The sequence below is a fragment of the Lynx rufus genome, unplaced genomic scaffold (assembly GCF_022079265.1).
Source record: "Lynx rufus isolate CCGP_SWC_20201006 ecotype Redwood Valley unplaced genomic scaffold, mLynRuf1.p SCAF_18, whole genome shotgun sequence".
Taxonomy (NCBI): domain Eukaryota; kingdom Metazoa; phylum Chordata; class Mammalia; order Carnivora; family Felidae; genus Lynx; species Lynx rufus.
Genome location: NW_025814832.1, coordinates 17,448,024 through 17,471,232, shown reverse-complemented (window position 1 = coordinate 17,471,232; position 23,209 = coordinate 17,448,024). Strand labels below are relative to the sequence as shown.

Below are 23,209 nucleotides of genomic sequence, written 5' to 3'. Positions count from 1 at the left end.
ATGTATTGGAGTGAGGTGCAGGATGACCTTGGTAGAAATGACTTGGGAAGTCAGAGACAGAAAGTGCCCATGAAGGAAGATGGGTAGAATAACAGGAAATGGAGTTTCAGAGAAGTGGACAGGAGTCAGACATGACTCTTTGTAGACTAGGGGTCTGTAAACTCGTCCTACCAAGTGTCAGACAGTAAGTAAACATGTTTGGCTTTGTGGGCCATGTGGTCTGTATTACAACTATTCAATTCCGCCATTGAGACAACATGCAAAATTATGACTGGGGTTGTGTTCCAATAAACTTTTAGTTATGGACGCCGAGATTGGAATTTCACATAATTTTCACATGTTACAAAATATTTTTTTTCCTCAGTGTAGAGACCATTCTTAGCTCACAGGCTGGACAAAAACAGGCGGTAGGCTGGATTTTTGTACAGTTTGCCCCCGTTGTACACCCCCGTTGTACAGTACGTTAAGGAGTTTGGATTTTATTCCAAGGGTACCTATGAGATTTCAATGAAGGAAAGTATTGTGATATGGTCTATGCTCTGAAGAGATCGTTCTGGCTTCTGTGGACTGGTGAGGGGTATGTGCACAGGCAGAAAGACCAGTTGAGCTCTGAAACTGTCACAGAGTACCAATGTGAAACAGCGGTGATGTGGACAAGAGTAACAAGCATGGAATTAAAAGAAATTAAAAGGAGGCTGATTTGAAATGCGCTGTGCAGGTAGAGTTGAAAACACAAGTGCCTGAATCATTATAATACAAAGTAGACAGGACTCAAGCCAGACAGATACAATTACTGTCAGAAACCAGAGACAGTAAGCTGGTGTTGAAGGAGCCTGAGCCTCTCTCACATGGGTAGGTCTTTGACAAGAGGGGATGGGAGAGACATCAGGCTGGAAAGATGGTCCGACTGGTGATGGGGAAGGAACTCTGTTCTGAGGTACACTTGATCTCTCCAAACCTCCCATCCTCATCTGCAAACTCATTAAACTGTAAGCTTCTTGAGGCCAGGGACCATGTTATTTGCCTTTCCATATCCCTACAACCTAGCTGGTCAATAATCTTAACATCGATTCAGTAAGTCTTTTCTGACCTACTCTATGCTATGGCATATGCTAGCAACATATATATACACATAGTTAATGTCCTCGCAGAGGTTATAGGACTAAAGAGAACTGAACTAATAATGCTACACAGGGACACTATCCGGTGGTCCAAGAGATGCAACGGGGACTTTGTGTTATCTTGGGACCAGAGAAGGCTTATGAGCAGGAGTGATATTTACATTGATTGCTGAGGGAAAAGGAAGGGATATTTAGTGAAATGAAAGTCAGAAAGAAGGAGGAAGAACATTTCTGGCAAAATGAACAGTGTGTGTGAGAGGAAGAAGCCTGACATGTTGAAGATCTAAAAATCAGAGAGAAGAGAACAAGTGGGCGCAGTGGACCGTGGCTAGTGGGTGGAGAAGGCCAGGTCATCCAGGGCCCAGGCTCAAGAGGAAGTTGTAGGGGCATTTTGGGTTCACACAGCCTGGCCTTTAATTCCCAGCTCTGCCACTTGTCAGATCGGTAGAAAGACTGAACGAGTGCCTTAGTCCATCTTGGAGGACTGTTGTAAGAAATAAATGAGATTTTCTGTATGAGAATCCAGTAGGTTTTCATTAAGTGATAGTCTTCCTCCCTTGGCTCACAGGACAAATGCAGGGAGTAGTGCAAACTCAGAAATAGGTTAAATGCCTGGTGAAGGAGTCCTTATCTTGTAGTTTGCAGGAAGCCCAATGGAACAACGAGGACTGTCTCCTATAGAAGCCAGACCAGCTCCATCTGAGACTCCATACTTCTATGACAGAGGGTGGGGTGGGTGTCCAGAGATCAGTAGGGCAGGGTCCTGCCTTCAAGGGTTTAATTATGTAAAGTTATAAAGAGGAGCGTGGGGTGTGAAATGGGTGCAGTAGGATGAACGAACAGCCAAACAGTGCCGTCCTCCCAATGAAAGCTCCTTGTCTGGCCGGAGAGTTGGACTGTTGTTGTTTTTGCCCCTGTGGCTGCTTATTTTAATTCCATGAGGACCCAAAAGGATTCAGAAATCTGGAAATTGGCCACATATCTTGGATCTTGTGTGTAGAAGTCAGACAGCTGCCACTACGTTTCTCTGCTTTGTGCCCTTTGGAAACATAAAGCAGCTTGCCAGACCTCTCTCCCTGCAGGCAAGAAGGGCATCTCTCTGCTGGGAATAAAACAAAACAGAATCTCAGCATCCCAGGAAGCTCAGCCAGGAGAAGGCCCTTCCCCTGTGGAAGAGGCATCAGATGCTGCCTATTCTCAGAGTCCCAGCCTTCAGCTCTCTGCCACTTGGTTTTGAGTCCCTGCTATTGTTCAGCTACATCCACTGCAGCCTTTAAAAAGCCTATACTTGTTAATAAAATCATTATCTGGACACTATTAAAAGGACTCGAAAACAAGCTGTTTTCGAAAAAATCTGTCTGGACATCCTATAACTCAAGGATATAGCAGTGTTCCAGGGAAAAAGGAAAAGCCAAAAGTATCTGAATCAATGACCTGTGTGACTATTTTCAGTCCAGAGTGTATTAAAAGTGCCCATACAGGGGCGCCTGGGTGGCTCAGTCGGTTAAGTGTCTGACTTTGGTTCAGGTCATGATCTCACAGTTTGTGAGTTCGAGCCCCACGTTGGGCTCTGTGCTGACAGCTTAGAGCCTGGAGCCTGCTTCGAATTCTGGGTCTCCCTCTCCCTCTGCTCCTCCCCCACTCATGCTCTGTCTCTCTCTCTCTCCTTCAAAAATAAATAAAAACATTAAAAAAAAGTGCCCATACATATAGCCCAGATAATCATGAAATAAAATATAATATCAATGTATAATAGAATATAATAAAGAATATAATAATTATGAAGCCCAGATAATCCAGGTTAGGAACGGAGCTCTTTCACGCCATCAGGAGTACTGGACTGGTACATCTTGTCATACCCACAATCGATATGTAGGTTTCTTCTGGGCAGCCCCTGACACTGTCCCCCTGGTTGCAGTCAAGTCCATGGATGCCCACCCTGCAGGCTGTGTGCTCCACCAGTTTCTGGGCCACCCTGGCTTGGGCTGGAAGAACTGGTGCAGGAGGCCTGGGCACCTGTACTGCCCAGTGCCTGGGGCCTGACCACTGGGCAGACCTCCCCAGTGGTGACTGCTTGGTAACTGAACTTTTGCCCCAGATTCCCTCACTGTACCACTCCTGCCTCCTAAAGGAGTTTATATACCTCATTCTTGCCTCCTGGTAACAGAATGTTACCTAAATTATGCCTGAGAAATCTATCTCCCCCCGACATTCTACCCTGGTGGTCAGGATACATCCACCCTTAGAGTCTATCTAAGCAATCACCTAGCATTTATTCACTGGTATGATGGTGTTTAACAACTGGCTCTCTGGGGGGAAAAGTGTGTGTGTGTGTGTGTGTGTATGTGTGTATACCTTCACATAAGTCTATTGTAAGTTTTACTGATAGGATATGTAGCACACAATTTAAAATCATAATAATAAAATATACAACACTCTTTTTTGTAAATTTCTTCTAGCCTGTTGATTCACCCAAAATGCTTTTTGTTTGTTTTTATCAAACCCTTGAGTCTGTAAACCAACCTGTAGCTGTAACTAATGGATGAGTATAATTGCCATTTAAGTGTTGGTTGATATATTCGTGTACTTTAAGGAAGCAAAACAAGATGAAACAACGCAGGCTTATCGTGGGACATCACTTGTTGATCAGTGGCATAAGCAACTTCTTTATCAAATCAAGTAATAGTTTTTGAGTACTGGAAGGATATTTCCTCAGGTTTTTTTGTGCTATTCACAATGAAACAGCCACAGAGATTTTAACCTGCATTATTAACATTTTCTTCATCGCTTTCTTAAGTCTAGACTAGTGATCAGCAAATTTCTCCTGTAAAGGGCCAGAGAGTAACTATATTAGGCTTTGTGGGCCACATATGGTCTCTGTCACATATTCTTCCGTGTGTGTGTGTTGGGGGGTGGGGGGGTGGAGTGGGTTTTACAATTCTTTAAAAACATAAAAACTAAAACCCTCCTTAGCTCCTGGGCCACACAAAACCAGATTGAGGCTGGATTTAGCTCACGGAACTGTAGTTTGCCAATACCTGATCTAAACAGTTCACAGAAGAAAAAAATCAAGACCTGGCTTCCGATTTTTATGGTGTAACTATTCCCACCATGGCCACTTCCAAGCTGCCGACATAATATCATGAAAATGACTGGGAAGCGATGTGCCCCGGTGCACCATCATACATGTTTCCACTGTTCAGGTGCAAGAGATATCAGTAACCTTGGGAGCATAAATAACAGCAAAGTGCAGTAAAACAGGGAGTAACAAGTTTTAAATACTTACTGTCTTTGTTTTTAATTTATTTAACTTTAACTTTGTATGATTTAATTTTTAATGATGGCTGTGTTTAACCACTAGCTCATAAAACTCCTGAGATCTCAACAGTCCATTCTCACAAGCTATGTGGCTCAACCCCGGTGCCCTGCTGTGTTTATCCCATGCACACACGGTTGAGGACCAAGCCCTGACTTGCCCCGGCTCCGTTTGAGCCGCCTCTCAAAGCCACCTTATCACACCACCCCACCTTAGATGCACCACGATGGGTGGATTCTGCACCCTGATAAATCTGTGACCTTCCCAACTCTTAAATGTTCTGGGAAAACCAGGAGGTGAATATGCCAAGGAAAGACAGCCTATAAACGAAAAGATAAAAGTGATTTCTACACGAGCTAGGGCTTGAGGGTTACTTACGCTTCCAGTAACCCTAATGGTGCCACTGATTCAGACTTTCTGAGCCCAAAACTGCAGAAATTACTGAGAGAAGTTTTGTTTGGAGGCATGCCTGGTGAAGTGTCCAAAGAAGTACATGAAAGGTGAAGTTCTCTGAAAAGGTGAAGGCTGGCACCTAGGTCATCTGGAAGACTGGGATTCATTCAACAGGCACTTTGTGCTAGGCTTGGAAAAAGAGAGAAAGCTACTAGCGATAGTAAGAATCACACAAATGATAACACCTTTCATTTAGAAAGCCAAGGGGATCAAGAGAAAGAATACAATTAGATAATAGCCATAATCAGGTGAACTATTAGGAGGGAAATAAGGACGCAGGTGGATTGGACTGTGGTTACTTGTACTTTTCAAAACCCTGAATTTTAGACATCCCTGCTTCTGGTCTGTATCCGTGTGCTGCTCTGTCATATAGCAGGCAAAACTATGACAGTACACAACGTAGACAGATAGGGACATACCATTTTTGTGGTTGCAGAATCTGACCATAAGTAAATGAAATAGCCCTCTGATTCCAACTTTGCTTTTAATCTTCTAGAAGTAGTGGGTGCAAGAAGGCTTTACTACTGTCAAAAAAAAAAAAAAAAAAAGCCTTTTGCCCTTAATTTAAATCATTGTTTTTCTAGGGAAATTTAATTTGGGGGAAAAAAATGTTTTTCTAATTAACTGGAAGACTGTGTGCTGTGCAAACAATAAAGATTCTTGTTTGAAAGTAATGCATGCCCCCACTCCTAGGACTACCAAGGGAATTTAAAATAAAAAACGCGAGCAGCTCTGACCTCGTATTCTGCCAGAGCTAAACAGAATTCCCAGATCCAGAGTTTTCGCGTCAGTTCCCAATTTCAAACCCACAAGTGTTGAGTGGGTTCATGCTTCAGCAAGACACATCTTCTCATCTCTAGAAACAACTGTATTTGATCTCTTCCTGGTTTCTCGGCACGTCCCTCACTCCCTTTTTCTTTCTCTTGTGCTATGGTTGGCCTCAAAGGTTAGAAACTGCACAATTGGATGAACCGGGGAGGATTTCATAATGTTCTGGTGATGGGCTGGGCAGTCTAGCCAAATTCCGTTCATTAGCTAAGGCGCCGGGGTGAGTGTGGCCAGTAAGAATGCCGTTTTGGTTCCACTGAAGTGCTGATAGGGAACAGGAAATAAACTTTTATTTTTTTGGTTCCTGAGCAGCAGTATGGACAAGTGAAGAGTCTGCGATGCTGGGAATCTGGAGGCCAGGAATTAATCTCCAACCCAACCACTTACTGGGCAGCTCAAGCAACTTCTGTTCTCTTTCTGACTGTTTTTTTCTATTCTGACACTGTTTTCTTATTCTTTATGTACTGGCATCAGATTTCTGTCTACCTTAGACTTTAAACATTCCAAAGTCAGGAATCAAGGAATCAATTCACTCACGGTTTACTAAGCCACCTATGCTGTGCTAGGTGCCATGACAGGCGCTTCGTAAACTGGTATTAATCCAACATGGTCCCTGCCCTCAAAGAAAGTACAGACTACAGAGGAGGCAGATCTCTTAGAAAATAAACACAAAACAAACAAAGCAAGTGGAAGTGTGAGAGACATATTAAAGTTACTATGGCAAAATGGCAAAGGAGCTTCCGTTGGAAAGCCATGGGAAGCTGTGGAAAGGAAGGGACTTTGAACCGCTCCTGTTTGAATAAAGGGGGGGGCGCCTGGGTGGCGCAGTCGGTTAAGCGTCCGACTTCAGCCAGGTCACGATCTCGCGGTCCGTGAGTTCGAGCCCCGCGTCGGGCTCTGGGCTGATGGCTCAGAGCCTGGAGCCTGTTTCCGATTCTGTGTCTCCCTCTCTCTCTGCCCCTCCCCCGTTCATGCTCTGTCTCTCTCTGTCCCAAAAATAAATAAACGTTCAAAAAAAAAAAAAAATTTGAATAAAGGGGAAGACAATTTGGGGGAAGAGGAGAGCATACCAGAAGAGAAAAAAAACATAAAGACAATCAGTCTGAGGTCAAGTGACATATGGCTAAAGTGAAGGGTTCCAGCAGGGCCTGGGCATGAAGCAGGAGTAGAACCCACCAGTTACTCCTCCTGGCATGAGCGCAGGACAGCTCTGGGCTTTCATGGGTTTCAGACTTGAGGGAGACTCTTGGACAACAGCAGGTTTTAGATGTTTTATCAACTAAATAGAAATTTACTAGACATTGCTGTAATGTTATCTCCTTATGCCTTGATTTTTGCATAGTGTCCACCCTCTCAAGAAACTGGCCTGAAAACTTAAAAAGTGTTACCGGCTGAAACAGGGTGGATTATTCACATAGTTCACACCAAGAGGCTGGAAACTTACCTGAGCTTTAGATTTGGTCCTCTTTGTGCATCCTAATGCTTCCAGTCATGAATTTTCTACTCTTGCATTGATTCTGTGACTTTTCTCCTTACATTATAGGCTTCAGGTGACAAGGCCAGACCTTCAGGAGCTCTTTTCCTTCTTAACCTTTCAGGCTGCATTTTATGTAGCTGCCATCCAGTAAATAGAGGTGTTCAGCTAGAACTCTCCTTCCAAAATGACTCTACATTTCTAAAACTTAGATAAAAATATCTGTTAAAATAATAAAGCATCATATCTAAAATATTCATAGGTATTTGATACAAATATAGTGAATCACAGTTTGAGCCAGAGCCAAATTTTCAGACGTACTAACACCTTGGTTTGGTCTGGTACCTTTCTTGCTAATGTTCAACTGCTATGAGCCATTGCATGATTAAACCCTGCTTCTGTTTCCCAGACCTAAGTAGAAACAGTTGCCCTGATCTTTATCTTAAAATTATAAGTCTTATACAGTTTTAAACTTCATATACATGGCTCCAGCCCTTCAGGGATTTAGAACAGGCTTATAAGTGATTTTCTTGTGGCTTTAATATTAAGTCTTTAAACTACCTACACATAACTTTCCAGAGAGACCATGCTAAGTTGCCTTCCTAGAATTCCCAGTGGGCTCTCAAAGTGATTCCTGCTGACTCTGTTTCCCTCCCTCATTTTTTAAGTGACCAGAAGCTCCTTTCTTTTATGTCAAACGAGTCCACCAAACCAATGAAGTACATAGAGGAAAAAGACTGTTGGTTGCCCTCGGAATAGACTGTCCATTCCAATATGGAGGATTTTTTTCCTTCCATGTGAATCTTCTCTTTCATGTTCCAAGATCTAATTAGACTTAAATGCTTACAAGTTTGTTTTTTTTTTTTTTTAACGTTTATTTATTATTGAGAGACAGAGAGAGACAGAGCATGAGCAGGGGAGGGGCAGAGAGAGGAGGAGACACAGAATCCGAAGCAGGCTCCAGGCTCCGAGCTGTCAGCACAGAGCCCGACGTGGGGCTGGACCTCACAAACCACGAGATCATGACCTGAGCCGAAGTCGGACGCTCAACCGACTGAGCCAGCCAGGCGCCCCAATGCTTAAAACTTTCTATTAACTCCCAAAGCTGCACCACATCTCCTTACAAGGCTGCTTCTCCTTGTATTTTGTTTTGTTTCTCAAGAAGCCAGGTCTTCTTTTCCACCTGAAACATTTTATAAAACATATTTCAATAGAACATGAACAGTTATTATTCAAAAATAAATCATTTCTTCCAAAATTTTAAAGATTGTATCTTTGAACAACTTCTCATTAACCACTTGCCAGATCATCTGGTGGCAATCCCACTAATCCTTAGCTCTTCTTTTAGGAAGTCTCCCTGAATCCTTAGCCTGGAATCGGAAACCCTTGATTCTCATCCTTCCACTTGGAGTTCCCCACATCAGTCAATGATGCATGTCTCAGTGGCAACCAAAGAAATTTCTGTTTCCAGAATTTTCCTGTGTTCCTTGCTTTTTCTAGATATCCTTCCACATTTGTTACTGATTTTCATTTTGTTTTGTTTGTGATAATTTCCTCAATGATTTCCTTTTTTTTTTCCTTTGGCTAGTTATATGCAACATTATTCTCTGATTACAAACCCTCTCCAAGTTGACTTTCAGAGACTTGGCTTCTTCAAGAGCTAGTAGCTCATAAGCATAATGAAACATTTTGGAAAAAATACATATATATATATGTATTTTATATAATATATAATATATAATGTATATTTTAAATTATATCTTCTAGAATATCTATTTGTAAGGAAGTATAGGCCTGATTTGAGATTTAACATCCAATCTTAATCATTTGATTCTAATTACATTTACAACATGCCTAAGAGTTTCAAAGGGCAAAGAACTGAAGAGTGAAAAAACTCACAGGAAGAAAAATATCTCCATGTTGGAAAAACCAGTCTATTCTGTGTGTGTGTGTGTGTGTGTGTGTGTGTGTGTGTGTGTGTATGTGTGTATGCATGCATACAATCAAACTGTATATATTTGATTTGTAAAATATTTAGGAAGCACCTTCTATCCACCAAAAACACAAATCCATGTACTAAAGAGGAAAAAGAGAAAGCTATTTCTCCTATTCTCCTATCCTCAAACCTATCACAATCTAACAAGAAAAAGAGATACATAAAATTAAGCATAATATGTGTATAGTAAATCTTGTTTTTATATGAATAGAGGGCTTCGGGAACACAGGAACAGGTGTATTTAATTGATTATTCCTGAGGAATTTTGAGTTAACTTTGCTAAATATTTTTTTAAGTTTATTTATTTTGAGAGAGAGAGAGAGAGATACAGAGAGAGAGAGAATCCTAAGCAGACTCTGCACTGTCAGTGCTCAGCACTGAGCCTGACGTGGGGCTCAAACCCATGAAACATGAGATCATGACCTGAGCCAAAATCAAGAGCTAGACATGGCCCCAACTTTGCCAGCTCTTAAAAGGATGAGTAGAGTTTCACCAAGCAGTGGTTGGAAGGTGAGCAAAAGACACCGAGGCAGAAAAGTACACAGAATAATCAGGTAACGGGAACTTACAGAGCAAGGACTTCACTGTGAGACGTGGCAGAAAGTGAAGACAGGAGAGTATGGCTGGGACTAGATCATGAAGGTCCTTGAATGCCCTGTTAACATTTCATTTTATTTTGAAAGCAACTGGACACTGTAAAAAGATGAATGAAATCATGAGATCTGAATTTTTAAACTATAATTCAGGCTGTTGTAAGAGAATTGTACATAAGAGTGAGAATATGAACAGAAAAATCAATTAAGAGAGTTAATCAGTTAATCAATCAGGGGTATACCTCCTTCTAAAAAAATGAATTGCGAGTTGATGTGCATGATTATAAAGTCCTGTTCTAGAATAGTTTCAGTGTGCAGGGGAGAGGGAGACTTACGGGAGACATTTTAAAGCAGAACCTACTGCATTTAGTAATCAACTGATTGTGAGGAATTAGGGAAAGAGAGGAGGCAAGGATGCTCTGAGATTTGGGGTTGGGTGATTGGGTGTGTGACAATGCCATGAGCTACAACTGAGAAAACAAGAGGAGACACCTGTTTTGGCAAAGAGAAGTACTAGTGGGCACTCATGTGGAGACCTGCAAGAGGAAGTCCGAGTCCAGAGAGAGGGCGGACCTAGAGTTACAGTTTTGAGAGCCATCATTGGAGCCATAACAGTGAAAAGGGTCACTGCTTGGGACAAGCGTGCAAAGTGAGAAAAGAGCCAAAACCACGCCTCCAAGGAACATTACAGCAAAGGAAGAGGGAAAAGAGGAACCAAGGAGAGCCCAGAAAGAGGGGTCAGGAGGTAGGAAGAAAGGGTGCAACCAAAACGGAGGGGAAGAAGGCTGCAAAAACTAAGGGAGGCCAGAGTGGCAGGATTTCCCAGAAGAGGCTGCTGCAGATAATTAAAGCACTAGGAAGTTTAGGAAAGCAATTTCTAGAGAGTGAGGAGAACAAGGCAGATTCCTAGGAACATACAGAGACAGAGCCGGGGGTACAGGGGCAGCAGCCCTAAAGCACAGGGATTGTGTGACTCGAGAAGCAGCAGGCTTTAGGGATAGTTCAGCTTAATTTTGAAGTACTTAAGTGTCACAGAGAATGTAATTTAAATCTTAAAACCGATAGCTTGCCATTATGAGGTTTAAAACATGCAGGCCTTGTCTTCCCTGTGACTTAAGCTCCTGCTTCATTCAGGATTGCCTTAAATCCTGCCATGGGTAAGCTGTCACTTTTTACTCTACTTTTTACTGATGAGGCACAATTGATCTTTCCTGGCCATGGTTTTTTGAACCCGTGGAAAATGCTATGATATGAAAGAAAATGGTCTCTGGGTAAGATGGGGTGTTAGAATTTGGGTGTTAGCTTTAACTGTGAATGAATACCCATTCTGGGGATGTCAGGTTGAGGGGGAGCACTGAAGAGGTCAGCCACAAACCCCAAATCCTCAGGCTGAAGAGAAGCCAATGAAAAAGCCTGGAGGACAGGACCAGGGAGGAGAAGGAGAGCCTGGGGAGCAGTGTGTGAGACACTAAAGGAAGAGAATGCTTCCAGAAGAAGGTGTCAAATGACCCAGCAGGAAATGAAAGGAGGCTTCTTTGTTTGGGATGAGAACGTCCCTGGGACCTTGAAATAGCACTTTCAGGAGATTGCTGAAGCCCAGATCAGATATGGGCAGCGAACAGAAGGCAATGTCCTAGTGTACCCTTCACTTCTTACATGCAATAAATAACTTACCTTCTACCTACACTGAACTGTTATGTATAATGTGCCTGAGGATGCATGTGTCTATGTACATGTATACACAGATACATACACATATGCACACTTAAAGGTGTATTAATCACTGCTGAATGGTTAATTGTCTTCCTCTCTTGTTTTAAAAAATAATTGAGACTTGGAAACCGAATTGCTGTCCTGAGGCAAATTGTTAGATGTGCAAATATAGGGAAAAGAATATAAATGTACCGTTTTTGAGAGGGACTTTTGCTAGAGTTTCTGTGATGTTTCTTGATATGTGAGTGGATTTCGTTCTCTTTTTCTTTCTCTCCTTCCAGTGGAATGGAGCATGTCTAAAGACTTTCGTCCTTTGGCTGGAGAGATCATCATGGAAAACTTGCAGACCCTGAGATGCACAATCACAGGACTGACAACGGTAAATGCCAAATCCTCCCATTAGGCTTCCCATTCCCCTGCTCCTGATGTTTGTGCTGGGATTCGGGTAGCAAATGCCTACTCTGGAAGCGACAGCCAACACCCAGCCCTCTGGCAACAACTGCCACTCGTTAAGTGTGATATGTCTGGTATCCATAATCTGAACTCCACAAAGGACTGAGCAGACAGCATGAACCACTTTGTAAGCTGCCATGTTCTACAGAGATCAGAAAAAGACTGGCCTCATGCAAGCCTTGAAAGCTGCTGCTTTCTGGATCACAGTCTAATCTTTAGGGGGGATCAAAGGCTCGGAGAGATCCAATTTTGACTCCCTGTCTGATGGTAAAAATAACAGCCTCCTCTAACCCTCACCCCCATAGCCTTGGTTGAGATCAGTCATCTATTGGAGTCATACAATTTCCTGAGAGAAATCCTTTTCCCTTGATTAAAAAAAATGTGTCTAAATCTGCTTTCACAGAAAAGAAACTATATATGGTGGCACTACATTTCGCAGTAACCTGAACCAATTTAAACTGTGAATGAAAAACTGGAACAAGCTGAGCTTATTTGTTTAATCAATCTAAACTCAAACGTTAATTATTTATACAACTATACACCATAGGAGCATATGAAATGCAAAAAATAAAAACACCTGGCACATCAGTTCATACTGAAACAAACCCTGTATCTCCTCAAGTAATTAAAATGCAAACAAAACTGAATCATCAGAATATTTTTTAGTAAAGTTTTTAAAGTATACTTATCAAACCTGTCGGGGTTTTTTTGTTTTGTTTTGTTTTTTGTTTTTATTTTTTTTACTCCAATTAGAATCCTTAATTATCTTAGGACCTTTCTATGCAAGAGGTAGGGGGAGAATTTTCTTGGTCTTGTTGTTTTTCAAAAAGATCACTCCTTTAAACCAGTTATGTGTAAAGTGTACTCCTGAAACCCAGCATGAAAAAGCTGCATTAGGTTGCATCTCTTCAAGTTTGAACCAGCTATTCTAACAGAATTCTTGGTGGTTGGGTCACCACCACAGAATCTTGACTTTTAGTCCTAATCACACGTCTACACCAGGGGCCAAAACTGTGGATTACCAGAACAAACAAACCCCTGAGTGGGTGGCCCCCAGAGATGCTATCGGCAGAAGACTGATTCCCAACCCTATAGCTCACATGATGGAAAAGGGCCAGAAGAGAACCCTAGGGAATTTCCTTTGCTTAAAAGAAAAAGTGATATTGTGATAAAAATGGAAAACTCTCCACAGAGAGTTTCTCTAATATTTGAACTAATTTTTATAGGGATTAAGTTTTTCCACTTGGTCGTCCAATGAGAGCAATTCAGACACTATCCTAATCACATAAAAGCCTAGAAGTAGATTTACACTTCTGCGGAATCTCTATAACCTTGAAGTACGTAGAAACCTATTTTTAATGTTAAAAAAATTAACCTTATAATGTGGTAAGGCCAACATTATTAAAATTTCTAGCAAAGGCTCTACGAAGATGTGGGGTTTTTTTGTTTTGTTTTTTGGTTTTTGGGTTGTGTTTTTTTGTTTTTTTACTTCAAACATTATTTTACAATTTTTGCAAGGGATGTTTTATCAAATGCTGGCTTCAAAAATGCCTCTTTGGGTTCACCGGGTAAAGAAAAAAAACTCAAAGGAAAAATGTAAAACTATACAAAACATCTGAAGTTTACAAGTAAACAAAACAACTCCTAAATTTTTAGTGTCATAAGACATTAAAGAATATAACCATTGTTTTAATAATGGTTTTAAACTTGAAGTAAAATCAAAGAAGCAAAGCATTATTTAATATGGCATAAAATGTAGAAACAATCTTAATGTTCATTGGTAGGGGACTGGTTACATAAATGACAATATTTGCCCACAGTGAAGTACTTACTATGCAGCCCCTAAATGAATGAACCACATCTCTGATGTACTATTATGAAAATACGTGCATTGTAACTTCTTAATTTTAAAAGCAAGTCAATCAGCTAATAAAAATGATGGTGACTGCCTCTGGGGAGGGGAAAATAAAGAGAAAGAGGTGAGGAATTGCTGTTTTTGGTAAAACTTGACTTTTAATAATTAGTGTATAATTTGGGGGGGGAAGCTCATAGAAACTGAGAGCACCCCAAAATGTTTATCATTACACATAAATAAATGTGATAGTCAATAAAATCTAGAAAGCTAACGTATGGCTAGTGGATTTCCCAAGGGATCAAGTTGTTCATTGGACACAGGACTCTAGACTAAAGTGATTCAGTAAAATTCCTAATGCATCATTCTCTCTATTTCGATACTTTTCAGGGCCAACAGTATTTTGTTCAAGTCTCGGCTTATAACATGAAGGGATGGGGACCTGCTCAGACCACGACTCCGGCATGTGCCTCGCCTTCCAGTAGGTGGTGGCTGTGAACTCTCTCAAGCCTGGCAACAGGCTCCAACTCCCCCTCCATCCATCCTCCGGACACCACTGCCTTTCCGTCTCCCCACTGCTGGGGACTAACAAAACCTCCTCAGAGTAGCCTCTGGGCCACATAATGAAGGATTCCTCTGCAGAAATGTTCCCTTGGGAGGCAACTCGGTGGAATGAGAGGAGAGGGAATTTGGAACCGGCAAGACCAAATTCAGTACCCATGATACATTTTATTAGCCGCGTGGCCTTCAAAAGTTCCTTAACCTCTCCAAATCTGTAGGAGCCCAATCTGACCTTTCCCAAGACTTTCGTGGGGATGTGGGGAATGACAGCAGAGGGAGTGGCCAGCCTGTTCGAGCTCTCCTCTCCTCCTCACTCCCTCACCCACATCCAATTGATAAGAGAATGAGATATTCTTCTGACACAATGTCAGAAAAAGAATCTTTCTTAGTAACAGGCACTCTGCTACCCTCTGCTATAAATATATAATATTTATAGTGGGAGCTGAAAACCCCAACAAAAGCCACTTCTAGTTATTTAAAGATTAGTAACTTATGTCTGGTATATTTGGTAACTCTCTATTAACCAGAAGAAGCATCTCTAAATATATCATATGATAGATTTTTCTGTATAATGAGCCTATTGCTCTGAACTGTGTTTTCATTTTTTAAAAAATCTCCATGAATGTGATAGTTCAAAATGGTATCGTATGCTTCTTGTGAGAGTGCAGACTGCTACATCCTTTGTGAGACACAATTTGTCATAATAAAAACATTCGTTCCTTTTTACCCCATAATTACATATCTAGGAATCGAAGCCAAGAAAACAAATGCAGACAGACAATTATGAACAAATATGTGCACTATAGCAATATATTGATATAGTGAAATATTGTGTATGGTAGGGAGAACAAATATCCAATATCAATTCAATGGTTAAATAAAGTATGGTATTTACATATCCATATTATAAAACAAAAGGCAGCCACTAAAAATGGTGTTTAAAAAAAACTTCATTGTGTGGAAGAAACTCTTACTTTGTAAGTTTTATATAAAAACATAATGCAAAATTTTCTAGCACATATTTAAGCTGTGAGTTTATTACTAGGAAGGCACGTCTGCACATAACTATCAATATTTGGCAGTGGGTATTTGGGGTATAAGATTATAGACTCTTTAGTTTTCTTTTTTATGTATTTATGTGCTTTTCATGTTTTAGAACAACCCTTTACCTAGGGCCAAGCACGAATCAGGTGGCATGTTATGGGCTTTCGTCAGTGTCTCACTAAACCCTCACCTCAGTCCTTCACCACTGTTCCTGTCTTGTGGATAAGCACTGTCATCATCTTCTGCATCACTCTGAACATCAGAGCCAACGGTCCTTAGACTCATTATATGCTGGACATTAAGAGCTTTACAGGGATCTACTCATTCAATCTTCATAACAGACCTATTGAGGTGGTTTTATTAGTAGTCTCATTTTACCGGGGAGGGACCTACTAACGTAGAGGTACAGGCATAGAGCCCAACACCACAAAATTAGCAAGCACTGAAGTCAGGTCCAAACCCAGTGGCCCTTGTTCTTAACCACCGTGCTGTCCTCCTCTTCTATTAATAAGGAAATTGGGATTCAGAGAGGATGCTGCCTTGTCCGAGGTCACAACTCATATGTGGCTGAGCCAGGATTCAGGCCTGAACTGACTGGACCCATACCACATCTCCTATGCTGTGGGAACTAGTGCCCCATCATCAGGCAGACAAGCAGACTAAGAGCCAGCCAGCCAACCATTCCTGACTGTCACTCCGGGAGTGACGCCAGGTCATACAGGGCCTTGGACCACTGACACCAGAGCTCTCTAAGGCCCCTCTCTGAGTCCCGTAGGCATTCAATGATTTAATTATTCCAGTCTTATCTGGACATCTTTCTTATTGTAGACATCAGAAACACAAACTGGGAATGCTGCAAGATTAAGATACTAAGGGAACCAATCTCATTCTAGGAAAAAAAAAAAAGAATATATTTATTATTGTAGATAAAGGGATAGAAGGAACAGAAAATGAAAAAAAAAAAAATGATAGTGTTGATTGACCTGAAGGTGGGACATGGGAAAACCTACGCCAAATACAAATTCTGATCTGCATATGGATGCATTTACTTATAAGCATCAGATGTTCCAGTTCTATAAACTTCAAATTCTGTTCACTCTCCCTCAAAGCCCTTCAGGGCTTTCTCCAGAGTGACTAGGACAGTTGTCCAGGACTGGGAAGAGTCACTTATTGCTAATTAACATAGCAAATGGCAACGCTCTCTAAAATGGCCCATTTGACTAGTAAGGGTATCTGGCAAAGAACTAAAATCCAAACATGCCGTTATAGTTGCTGCAGACATGCCATATCACTTGGAAAAGAACAATATAAGACTCTGCTTCTATTTATAAACAGACTATGACATTGTGATGCAACAGATATCAGTATTCAGATATTTACTAGAGGACAATGTATTCTAACATGACAGAGTAATTGGAAATTTGGTAATATGTTCCAGTAAGCTATAAAACTTTTTTTATATTTTTACAAAAGGCCTTAATGTGTTTTTATAGACTTATGTTATATGGTATGGTACATAATAAGAGAAAAGGACCCAGACAGGCTTGTCTGAGTTACGATCAGGAAAGCCCTGATATCGCCAGTGAATGTAAGCTCTGCATTGTGTTGCAATTGAAGTGTCTCATTACCAGAACACTGAACTGTATTATGTGGCACAATCTGCTCTTTTCCTCCCACACTAAGTTTATTCCTGTCAGGTTCCTGATTTCTTAATATATTTTCAATTTTCTCCCTCATCCCTAAAGTCTCCTATTTTATGTAGTCATCAGAACCTTCCAAACATCTCTGAGAAAAACTCATTCTTTCCAAAAACCTTGGCATCATGTCCAGTGCTCACTTGGGCTGCAATTTAGCATTAGCAATCTTCGAGCTTGAGCTCGCCTCTGATGTAATGGGGCTCGGCGGAAAGAGCCAGCTCCATGTCAGCTCCCCCTGCATCGATGGCAGTATTAACACACATTAGAACGTATTGCTAAGTGCAGGGCCACATAATAACTCAGCCACCCAGGAGTCTTACTCAAGCAAACAACATTACTCATCTTATGAGCACTACAGATGCATTTTTTCAACGGCGGGAACAAACTCAGAATGGCCGTTGGGAATCCATGACAGCAGCATCTATTATCACTGTGCCCTACTACCAGGGATACTGCAAATAAGGCGGAGGATCACTGGGAGTTCACTTCCTCAAACATTTCCAAATTTACCAGTAAAAGCACCTTCCCCAGCCCAGTCTACCTGAACACCATCCTTCTGTTCACAATGCCTCACCAACACCTAACGAGTGTCCCTAATGTGCCCATAATGGTGTTTTACATACGTTGGTTTTCTAAACCTCAAACAACCTTTAAAAAATATTCAAAAACTCACTTTGCAGAGAAGAAACCTGAGGCAAAGAGAAATTAAGTCACGGTTTCTGCCCACAAGGAACAGAGTCTACAGAAGGCACCTATGCCAATTCCCTGTCTCCAGAGTTGACCACAACTAAGCCACACCACACAAACTCCAACCAAGCTCTGACCCTCCTTCCCAAAAGAAACAAAACAAAACAAAAGAAAACGTGTCCACAGCATAAGGAAAGGAGCACTATATGGAGGGCCATGTAACTACGTTATGGGCCTGGCTACGCCCCCAGATAAGCTGAGTAACATAGAATTGGAATGGTTCTCTCCAGGCCTCCGTCTTCTGAGAGGTAAAATGGAGAAGGACACATGGGGAAGGGTAGGAAGCAGGAAGGATTCAAAAATGTCTGAGGTCTCCTTCTTCACAGAGAATCATGTGATAGGGTGAGAAATTATGTTTCCATACTCGCTACTCAGGGAGTTAACTCTTCCTCAGAGAATTCCCTTCTTTCTAAGTTATGATTAGTTATGACTGACATAATGCCATTAACAGGCATTGTACTGGGTACCTAATAAACCTCTCATTTAGTCCTCACAAAAAGTCCTGTAAGGTAGGTGCTATGTTCATTTTTCACATTACAGAGTAGAGGCCTTGTCAGCATAAGTAATGTGCCCTACAGATACTGAACCAGGAGTCCAAAGAGCCAGGAGTCACACGCAGGTTTTTCTGACTCCAGAACCTGTGTTCTTTCCAACTGTGCTGTACTACTAGGCCGTGGATGGACCAATGGTTATCTAACTTTGACCATCAGGACATCTGCTTAACTTTCTGAACAAGGCAGACTCCATATTTTAAAATAAACCTGGGGGGAGAGAATTTGAAATGCATTCAATTAGAATTGAAGCCTCAGATACACTTATGAACTAACTGGCCTTACTAGAAAAGAATGACTAGCATTTTTAGAGAAAGTATTTCAACCAAGAAGTGCTTTAAGTTGTTGCTTTTAAAAGGTTCAGAAAGTAAAACTGAGTGGATAGTGAGAAGATGGGATGGACTATGAAATGACAGACCTGCTGAAAAAAAAAAAAAAAATCAGAGTCGGAGACAGCAGAATTACAATCTTGACATTAGTCCCGTACGGGTTATTACTCTTGATATCATTATAGCCAAATGGAATGAAAATAGAAGGGGGAGAAAAATCTCAGTGGGTATTGCAATTTAAATTTGCCATGTAAGCTAATACTGTATATTTAGAGACTGAGCAGACAGGGTGGTTGGTGGCTCAGAGTATGTACAGGGGCTGCTGTGCCAGCTAACCAAAGCAGACATTCATTAGAGCGAAATGTAGATTTCCATTTCTTGGCATCTGACATGGGCTCTTTCCTTGGAAAGAAATGTCAATTTGGCCAAAAGTGTGAAACCTACAATAAAAGCATTGGGACTGTGGATTTCGTCTAGTCTGCACATTCCCACCCCTTTCTTTCCTACCGTGGAGATCCAGGTGCCATTTGGGGTGCTGAGTGGAGAGGTGGCAGGGGAACTGATTAGGACCCGGGATGCTGAAAGGAGGGTAAGGAGCTGGGGAGGAGAAACCGGACTCCCAGATTCCCTGTTTTCTTTTGGCTTTCAGTCACCATTTTCTCTTGCCCTAAAACTGCCCAACACACACACACACAAAACCCAACCACAATTACTGTTTTGCACAGGGCCCTGAACAATGGCAGCTGCAAACCCTTGGCACTGACTGCCAGCTGTGCGAGTGCCAGGTGCTCATCCAGAGTCTAGGGGAAGTGTGAGCAGAGCCCAGCTCCTGAGGCAGCGCCTCCGGGGAGAGGCCTCCTTGCTTTAAAATTTCATTCTGTTTGTTTCTTTTGTTCAATAGACTGGAAAGACTATGACGACAGAGAGCCCAGACACAAGGGACAGAGTGAAGTTTTGGAAGGTCTGCTGCAGCAGGTCCGAGCCCTTCATCAGCATTATAGTTGCCGGGGTAAGGATAAAAATCTGCGCTGGGCCATCGACTGAGGTCTCGGTGGCGCCGGTAATTTTAGCAGTTTCCTAACTGGGTCATACCTTCTCATTCATCAGGGAGAGAGAGATATTAATATTTGTACATCTGGAATCACTTTACAGCACTATCTTGCTTTAACCCTTCAGAAGAGACTTCCCTCTCCTTCATTCCCTTCCTTTCTTTCTGTCTTACCCTCTCTCTGTGCAAATAGTTTGAAAAAAAGCACAAGAAAAACAGCAGCTGCCACCAGTTCCCTTCCCTTTGAGTTGTCCCTTCACAAAACTCCTCAGTGTCCCAGGTCTTTGAGATATTCACCCTCAAACTTTTCAGTCCCCAGGAAAACTCCATGAGCATCCCTGAGGAAATTTAGCCAATTTTTAACAGCAACAAGAAACCTTCGTGTATATTTGTAATAAAGCTTACAATGTAATTTCACATCCACGGTCTCTTTTTCATCCTCATGCTGGCAGTTACCACTAAAGCTAAGTGACTTGACCAAGGTCACACTGCCAGGAAAAGACAGAATCAAGATTCTGACCTAGCTTTTCTGTCTCTAAGTGCAATCTTCTTGCCATACCTCATTTGTGTCCCCCACCTTTACCTTTAGGACTGGGCACTGATGTTGATTGATCTCACCCTGAATTTTAATCGTCCCCTGTACTACTACTTAGGAGAAAATTGAGCACACATCTCCAGACCTGGCCAACTACACACAGAAAATCTCTCAGAAGCTTTTAAAAACTTCTCTCCTATTTGGGCTATTCAAATGGGACAGGGTCAGGTTTCTGATCTGTGTAATGATTCGTGGAGCAGGCACTTAGTTTTATTTGGAGAATTAAAGCCTCCATAAAGTTTTCGTTTTCCATGCTCCTTCACCCATCAGATCCCAACTGCATTGCACTCTCCAGATTCAGGGCACTGCTGGGCCAGCTAGGTAAGAAATCCATGGCTGAAACTAAGAGATGCAACTGAGTTTGGACTAGGTATAAAAAATCATACTTAGCATTAGCAAAAAGTGAGTCCCAATTACTGTGTAACAACAGAGCTCTTCAGAAATGTTGGCTTTAGCTAGCAATGAGGACAAGTGTTTGTAAGAAAATAATATTCTTTTAATGAGTGGTTCATTAGAAAATGTAAATATGCATGTTTGAGAAGGAAACTCAAATGAGTTTCGTTCCCAGATCTGAAGGAAAACTTTACCCAGACCATGGCCTTAAAGATTCCACACTGACCAAAGTACACTCAGTTCTCAGAGCTCATTTAACCAGGCCAGGCATCATTTAGGTTCCTTTCTCTCTTCTGCCTCTCTCTCCATCATTCCCCTGCCCATTGGTTCTTGTATGGCAGGCGAAGGTAATAAAGCAACTGGATAGATGATTCTTTGCAATTCATAAGCCACTTTGTGTTTAGTCTTTACCAGGGGAAGAAAGCTAAAACTACTCACGAGAATGAGAGGTAGTTTTTTTTGGTTTTTTGTTTTTTTTTTTTTTTTAATATTATCTGAGGATTTAGATGCTCTCCCCATTACTGTTGGGTAACTATCTAATAATCAAGAAATAAATTATCTAGACAGCCCAATTATTTCAATAGTTTCCATTTAACTTTCAGCATGTATATGCTTTTCCCCCACAGGGATGTAAATATGCAGACAATGTCAGGAAAAATTTAAGTAAGGCATAAACAGAACTTCCCAAAAAGGAAAAAATATTTTTTATATTGAAATGTACTGTAGACACTTAAACAGTACCCAAAGTATTCCAAAGAACAGTGGTTGTATAAGATGCTCAGCTGAAAAAGTCTCTGGTCAGTAAGTTTGGAAAATGTTGCATTATACATCCCTTTCCTGGAAATGTAAAATCGATATTACAATAGTAAAGACTCTAATAAAGAGACATTTTGAATTTGGTTAACCAAGCATTTTCCAAACTTATTTGCAAAGTCATTGTATAACTTTTTTCACAGAGTTAGTATTCCAAGACATGGACTTTGGAAAATGCTGACCTACAATATGTTAAGATAAAGGAAATTACCTCACCCACAAAAAAGGAATGATTTTAAGATAATTTAACATTACTCTAAGCCTAGAAGGATAGACCAAGGATAATTAGGTATTACATACAGAAAACTACAAAACTGTTATTTAAAATATTCAACTACAGGGCTCCTTGGGTGGCTCAGTCAGTTAAGCATCTGACTCTGGATTTCGCCTCAGGTCATGATCTCATGGTTTGTGAGTTCGAACCCCATGTTGGGCTATGCTGACAATGCAGAGCCTCCTTGGGATTCTCTGTCTCCCTCTCCCTCTGCCCCTCCCCTGCTCATGCTCGCTTGCTCTCTCTCTCTCTCTCTCAAAATAAATAAATAAACAATAAAATACTCAACCACATTGAGATCTGTGTGGTTGAGTGCATGTCAAATTTATAGTTAGAAAAAATAATTAGTTCAAATCCCATTTCTACTACTTACGAGCTCTGTATCCCTGAGAAAAGCATTGGATCTCTCTGAGCCATAGCTTCCCCATCAGAAAAATCAGGATGACAGTATTTATCTTTCAGGATTGTTATGGGGATTAAGTTAAATAATGTACTAAACTCGCCTGACATAGTACAGGCACTCTGCAAACCCTAGCTTGTTTTCCTTCCGTTGCTCTTCCAGATGAAGAATGGAGTCTCTCTTTATCTCTTTATTGATAAATCCTAGAACTAACATGTAATCACTGACTCCACTGTAATGAGCCTGGAGTACTCAGTAAGTACACAGCATATTCCAAATGTGGAATTAATAATAAAACAACCCTTCTCCTACCAAAGCCTCACATGGGAGATACCAAAACCCACATTGATTTCTGTATTTTGGCTAAAGTGGCTGCAGTTAATCTGCATGTTCAGGACTGGGATGCAAATTCAGTGGAGATGTTGAGCAGCCTTTATTATTCACACAGTTTATGCCCTGGCATAATGAGTTATAAAGAAGCCAGTTGTGTTCATCATAGCAATACCCTGTGGGAGTGAATTTCAGTTATCCAATTTTTCAAGTGGCACACACTAATTGAAACACTGCCTACTATGTGTCAGGTGCTAGACATATCAGTATGAATAAAATAAACTCCCTATGTTCCAAGCACTTAAAAGCTAAAGAACTAATGCATTCGGAGTCAGAAAACTGAACACTGTTCCAGAGTCCTGAGCTACACAGAGCCAGAAGCCAGAGTAGAAGCCACTCTATCAGTGACTCAGTGTGTCAGTATAGACCCTGAATCAGTCAAGATGAGCTATAATATGCTGCAATAACCAAACGACCCCCCCCCCAAATATTTATTTCTCACCCAAGCTGTATGTCTACCACTGGTCAGCTGAGGGCTGTCCTTCTGTGTTGTCATCATCCTTTCTCTAGAAATATTTGTCTGCACCCTGGGAGAAGGAAAAGGAACACTTGAATGTCTCATATGGAC

The 23,209-nt window shown here is 41.3% G+C and overlaps 1 protein-coding gene across 1 annotated transcript in view; it reads left to right on the top strand.

Annotated features, from left to right (window-relative positions):
• ANKFN1 (ankyrin repeat and fibronectin type III domain containing 1) overlaps positions 1-23,209 on the top strand; it is a 150,646-nt gene that overhangs the window by 67,752 nt on the left and 59,685 nt on the right. The window contains exons 6-8 of the mRNA XM_047080382.1: positions 11,776-11,873; positions 14,190-14,280; positions 19,630-19,737. Of these exons, the coding sequence (XP_046936338.1) occupies positions 11,776-11,873; positions 14,190-14,280; positions 19,630-19,737 (297 nt within the window). The remainder of the gene's footprint in view (positions 1-11,775; positions 11,874-14,189; positions 14,281-19,629; positions 19,738-23,209) is intronic.